This window comes from Gracilinanus agilis, chromosome 2 (assembly GCF_016433145.1).
Source record: "Gracilinanus agilis isolate LMUSP501 chromosome 2, AgileGrace, whole genome shotgun sequence".
Taxonomy (NCBI): Eukaryota; Metazoa; Chordata; class Mammalia; order Didelphimorphia; family Didelphidae; genus Gracilinanus; species Gracilinanus agilis.
The window spans coordinates 648042246-648048959 of NC_058131.1; the positions used below are offsets into that span (position 1 = coordinate 648042246).

Sequence of the window (6714 nt, forward strand, 5' to 3'; positions counted from 1 at the left end):
TGCCACCTGACACCCAGGAACAACCCCACCTGAGGATGTACCCTAGTGGACCATGATCATGTACTGGAACCTTCCTCAACAATTTACATAATCCCATCCCATCATCTCTACCCCATCCCAGTGATCCCGAATCTATAGTTATTCAGTCTCTACTCCCTTCTGTCTCTTCCCTTATCCCAGTCTCTAATCAACCCAACCCCATCCAACCTCCTACTCTAAAGCCACCCAACCCTTCCAAAGTGTTATCTAGAATTCCTGCTCCATAGATAACAAACTAGATTTCTTCTTAAATGGTTTCCTTTCTTGCTCCTTCCATCTTTTTCTTTTCATTTCTTTTCTTTTTTTAAACCCTTACCTTCCATTTTAGAATCTTTTATGGCAGAAGAGAAGTAAGGGCTGGGCAATGAAGGTTAAGGGACCTGCCCAAGGTCACACAGCTAGGAAGTATCTGAAGTCAGATAGGAACCCAGAAACTCCCATCTCTAGGCCTGGCTGTCCTTTCATCTTTTTTAACTCACTGACACCTGGCTTGTTTTCTATGTTCCTTGGCTATTCTTTCCAGCCCAGATTGAACTTTATCAGTTGAGCTGATTCACTGGAGAAGGTGGGGGAGTCCTATTTCTTCTTGTTCCCCACTGACACTTCCAGACTCTCCCTCTACTACCACGGGTCAGAAATTTCTCCTTTGAGGTTCATTCAATCTATATTTATCACCCAAACAAGATTTTGGTAGCTATTTGTCTACAGATCTTTAGGACACTCCCCTACCTTCCTCCAAGAGTTCTGTGCCTGGCTCATAATCTTCCTCTGCTCCTTAAATCCTGCCCTGCTCCAGAGGAACTTCCATATACATATTAATATTCCTCCTAATCCCTAACCTCTCAGTTCTTCAATTTACTCATTTCTCATGACTGACTCCTCCATGCCACCCTAACTACACTGAGATAGTCATACCCTTGACCTCACCATCACCCAGTGTTCCATATTCATGTTTATGAACTCTGAAATTCCTCTGTCTGACCGGAATTTTCTGTCATTCCCCCTTCTCCTTTTGCCTTGCTAGTCCAAATCTTGTTCTGTGTCGACACTATGACCTCAGTCCCTTCAGCCCTCAGTACTTTCTCTGGCCATCATCCCTGCATTGACTATACTCTCTTTGCTTCCCCATCTTGACCCCTGGTCAACCAGTTCAACTCTACAGTCCCCAAGCCCCTTGCCTTCTTCCTGACAAACTTTTCTTCTTCTCTCCTCCTCATAACCTGATGCCTCCTGCCACCATTTCCACCTGCACTGTGGTCTGACATGGAGAAACAGTCCTTGCTCAGGCAAATGACCCTGTGTGCAAAAGCGATTCTGTATTATCCTATTTTCTCTAGTAGATTTCCATCTCTATGTTGCCTGGGAAAAAAAACAGAACTATTAAATAGTCAGAAAAGCCACTCTTTAATTAAGGAAAGGGGTACAGGGCTCAGTTAGGCCCCTTACACAGAGCCACAGGCCTATGCAGAGTCCGCAAGATTGAACTCTGGTCGCTCTGATCCCTGACTCCTGGGAAAGCCAACTGCGCTAGATTGGACAATTCCAAGGAACCATTAAAGTTGGGGAGCTTAAATACCTTTCTAGGGGAACATGGGGACTGAGGATGAGAGGGACAGCTGATTGATTTTACAATGGCAACAAAGGAAAATGAGGAGCCCCAGACAGGAATAACAGTGAGGGGTCGATACTTTACAATGGACATAGAAGGGAAAGACCCAGCCAAGGGCTGGGCCACCTAGGTAAGGGACTTTGGCCTAAAGGGGAGAAAACATTTGGACAAAAGAGATACTTAACTTCTGGTGGGATTAGCCATCCCCACCTAAACTCCTTTAAGGTCCATTGTTAGTCGGAGACCAGTGAAGCTGGATTTTCCCTCTGGGAAGAACCACCTTTGAGCTAAATAAACTGGGATTCATCAAATCTTTCTAGGCTACAAGTTTGGGGGCTTCTAGATTCCATGTTGACATCTATCACCCCAACTATTTCTACATTCTCTACTTAGACTTTGTTTTCCTACTCATGCAAAGATGCTCATACCTTCCTCCTTCTCAAAAAACTTTTTGATTCCTCTACCCCTACTAGCTGTCATCCTCTATCTCTTCCCCCTTTTGTGGCCAAACTTCTTGAGAAGGCCATCTAAATCTTCCTCCTACTCTTTAATCTTTGCAGTCTGGCTTCGGGCCCATCATAGAACTGAAATTGCTCTCTCTCTCTAAACTTATTTTTTTTAAACCCTTAGCCTGGCTCTCAATCCAAAGTTACCCAATTGCCCCTCCCAGTCATGATCTTTTTCTCAATCTTTAACTTTCTTGATCTCTCTCCAGTCTCTGACACTATTATTCTCTCCTTTCTTTACTTAAATTTTATTTCCCAATTATATGTAAAAAACAAAAAACTTATCATGTTTTAGTATCAATTCCTTTTTTTTTTAACCTTACCTTCCATCTTAAAATCAGTACTGTGTATTGGTTCCAAGAGAGAAGATTAGTAAGAACTAGTAATTGGAATTAAGTAATTTGCCCAGGACCACACAGCTAGGAAGTGTCTGAGGCCAGATTCAAACCCAGGACCATTTCTAGGTGTGGTTCTCAATCCACTAAATTGCCTAAGGGTCCCCCTAATCAAATCTAAGATGGAAGAAAAGTAAGGACTAGATAGTTGGGGTTAAGTGATTTGCTCAGGGTCACACAGCTAAGAAGTATCTGAGTAAAAACAAATTTTAACATCCATTTAAAACAATTTTGAGTTCCAAATTTTCTCCCTCCCTCCCCACCCCACTCTCCGTGATAGGTAAGTAATTTGATATTGATTATACACATCAATCACCCTCTTCTTGATCCTCTCTTTTTAAGTTTTTGGGGCACTGCTCTTTCCTGGTTCTCCTGTATGCTTCTCCTTCTGTTTCCTTTGCTGAATCTTAGTCTAATCAGTGGTTCCCAAGCTTTTTTGGCCTACCGCCCCCTTTCCAGAAAAATATTACTTAGCCCCCCCCTGGAAATTAGTAAACTATTTACTGAACTCAGAACAGAATGTAATACAAAAAAAGTGTGGCCATCACCACTCCACTGAATTGCTGTAGCACCCACCTTGGGGGCGGTAGTGCCCACTTTGCAAATCATGCCTAATAAATGTGGATGTCCCCTAAGGCTCTGTCTTGGACTATTATATCATTTCTATTGATGAACTCATCACCTCACATGGCTTTATCTCTATGCAAATAACTTTCATATCTCCTAGCCAGCCCTAACCTCTCTCCCAACAGTCATTCTCCAGCTGACTATAGAGACATCTCAATGGACCAGAGCCATCTTAAATTCAACATAGCTAAAACTGAACTCTTTTATCTTTTTCCCCAAACCTTCCCCTCTTCCTGTCTCATATACCCCTCCTTCTCGGACACTGCAACCTGCTTTGGCGTAGATCTTCATTCCCTCACAGCTGGGCTACTTCAAGGTCTGCTGGGGTCTTCCACGCGAATCTAGCTTCCACTCAGGACAAAATGTTCCTTCAACACAGATCTGACCATTCACTTCATCCTCCACAATCAATAAACTGGCGGTTCTCTATTACCTCCAGGATCAAATCCAATCCTCTGGCTTTTAAAGTTCTTCATAACCTGGTAACTTCCCCCTTCCTTTCCAGTCTTCTTAGTAACCTTCTACCAATTCTGTGATCCAGTGGCATTGGCTTCTCTGCTGGATCCTCTCACATACCACTTCACCTCAACTCCTGGCTGTCATCCACTCCAAAACTAAAATGCTTCCCCTCACCTCTGCCACTTAGCTTCCCTGGTTTCCTTCAGGTCTCAGCCAAAATTCCAGCTTCTGCATAAAGCCTTTCCTGGCCCTCCCTAAATGTTTCCCTTCCCTCTGAAACTACCCCCCAATTATCCTGTCCCTGTCTTGTTTGTACAGTTGTTTGCATGATATCTCCATTATTAGACTGAATTGTGAATGCAGTGACTGGTTTTTGGCTTTTCTCTGAATCCTCAACACTTGGCAAAACGCCTGGCCCATGAGAGGTGATTAATAAATACTAGTTTACTGAGAACTGGTCAAGTTTTATCTTTTATTTGATTTTATTTCATTTTCTCTTTATCTTGCATACTCACATTGTAGTTCCCACTTTAACCCCAAACAATGATTGCTTAATAAGCACATCCTTCCAAGAGCTTTTAAAACAGGCACCCTGTGGGATGCATTTCAAACCTTCTCATTGTTAAGGGTATCAGATGTTTACTTTCCCACCCATACACAATACAATATAAAAACAAAACAAAAAACAGGTTTATTCAGTCATTTCAATAAAAGATAAAATCCCATAAATCAGGACCACCAGTATGTCAACAACTATATCTGAATGAGCCAACCATTCAATTCTCTTCCAACTGTTTTGTGGCTACCTTAAATCACATGAAGGGTGTGTTTCCAACACCTCATTATGTTTCACAATGGTGAACCCCACAGCTCCTCCATTCACAGGGTCACATTTTTAGTCTGGTTTCATTCACTCGCAAAAGAAAAGCGGCTACGGAGAGAAAAAAGGGAATAAGCCACCTCTATCAAGGGAATCGATGCTATTATTGTAAGAGGCTCCAAAGAGGCCATTAGAAACGTGGGTGTCTGCATGTCCTTCCTCCAAGTCCTCCCGCCCTCATTTTCTATCACATGCAAACATCCCAATAGAGGAACCCCAAAGGAGGGCTTGAAACTAGACAGAAAAGAGCCGACACTAGGAGGGTCAGAGTGGAAGAAAAGGAAACACAAGTGAGCGCTTTTTTCCTAACAGTTTCTAGGAAATCTTGATGCGTGGCCAAGAGCTGTGGCCAACAGCAGGAGGAGCTCTAAAAGGGAGTATGCGCTCAGAGGAGGCACACACCATCCCCTCCCCACTAGTAGGCACAACGTGCATGTCCTCAGGAGACTCCCAGCAGTTGCAAAACACAAGGCTCCACTTGGAGTACAAGCAGAACGAGCCAGGATACAGTTACTCTCCTGCTAGGAGAGTCACAACATAGCTTGTGGGAAACAGTGACCTTGAAGGAAACCGACTGGAAGGACAGATTCTCAAAAGCCTCTTCAGATTGCGAGGAGCATTTAACCTCAGCTATTTCCCACTATTTTCCACCTGGTTAAATCCCACCCTTTCTTCTCTCCTCCCTCCCCGGGGAAAGCCAACTAACTGCCCATTCACAGCAGAGAATGGGATGGGTCCCACTCAAGCCATCCAGACCCGGAATTTATTCTCCACTCAATATTTCTTCCCAATACAATTGTAGCACCATTTTCCTTAAGCTTTTCCCCAAAATAATAATAATAAAAGAAATGTACGCACATAATTAACAGTTTTCAAGTGTTATCATATATAAAAGTCCTCTTTTGAACCCATCGGATCCTCATACTTTTAGTCCAGCCCCGTGGACCTCAGAGAGAAAAATTAGGCCCAGTCAATGAAAGTAGTAGCTGCCATATTATTAGTTTATCCCGAACAGATTGGGGTATTTGCCCTCAGGCTCCAGAGGCCGACTGTAAAATCCAAGGTAAACCACCCAGACCCACCCTACCAACTCTGCTTTCTAATAACCCTCTTCCTTCCCCTCCCCCATCTCTACAAGTTGGAGGTTCCTTGCTTGCCTCCTATTAAGCAGGAGGCCCCTTTTCACTGCCTTCCCACCCCATTCCCCCGGTCCCCAAGTTCTTTCTTGTCAGTCTCTATAGGGCAGCGGCTCCCAGGGTCTCAGACGCACGCCCCTCTTCTTGCCCCTAGGCCTGCTGGGCTCACTAGCTGCTGGAGACCAGGATGCCGTCGGCGGGACTGTACCCCAGGTTTCCTCCGGGTTAGAGCAGGCTGGTAGTTGAGGGCTGCAGGGAGATGGAGTCTCTCCCGTCCCAGTCAGTTCCACCCCCGGGGGCAAAGACGAAAGAGGGGCCGGCGCCAGGCGTAGTAGGGGCCACAGCGCCAGCAACCACGGCCACAGCTCTCCGAAGTCGTCGCACGGCCTCTTTGATGAGGTTCCCCGAGAGCACGAGCTGCTGCAGAAGCTGGTGGGGGTCATCCTCTCCGGCCCGGAGTCCTGGCTGTCCTCGGTACCGGTACTGGTGGTGCTGGTGCTGCTGCTGCTGCTGCAGGCGGCGAGAGGCGGCAGCGCCCCGAAGCCAGGCGCGCCGGCACGGGCCCGGTAGCGGCTGCGGGAAGCCCCGCTTACAGGCGTGCGGGGCAGGGGCGCTGCTCCGGCCCGGAGTCCTCCCAGGGGCGCAGGGACCCGACGGCACCCGCGGTGGCTGCGGCGATGGATGCGAAGCGGCGCCCAAGTCGCCCGTCCAGGACCCCGCGCACTGCAGCGGCCCCGCGGGCTGCAGGGGCGCCGGAGCCGGCCCTGGTGGCGGCGGCAGCAGCAGCTGCAGGACCGGGGGCCGCAGCGGCGGAGGCGGCGGGGGCGGGGGAGGTGGCTGCTTGCGCGCCAGGGGCCCCCGGGGGGCGGGCCGGCTCCCATGCGCCGCCGCGTCCAGCTGCAGAGCCTCTCCGATCTGGGCCACCAACCGGTCAACGTCCCCCGAGCCTCCTACAGTCACAGACTGCTGTAGCACGAGGAAGCTCTCTTCTTCCTCCCCCTCCCCCTCGTCGTCGTCGTCCTCCTCCCCCTCCTCTCCTGCCGCCGCCGCCTCGTCGTCGTCG

At 47.7% G+C, this 6714-nt stretch overlaps 1 protein-coding gene across 1 annotated transcript in view; it reads right to left on the reverse strand.

Annotated features, from left to right (window-relative positions):
* Window positions 1-5760: 5760 nt before the first annotated feature.
* The window catches only part of LOC123234297 (GSK-3-binding protein FRAT2-like), a 5921-nt gene continuing 4967 nt past the window's right edge, over window positions 5761-6714 (reverse strand). The window contains exon 2 of the mRNA XM_044660211.1: window positions 5761-6701. Coding sequence (XP_044516146.1) covers window positions 5877-6701 — 825 coding nt within the window. The 3' untranslated portion in view covers window positions 5761-5876. The remainder of the gene's footprint in view (window positions 6702-6714) is intronic.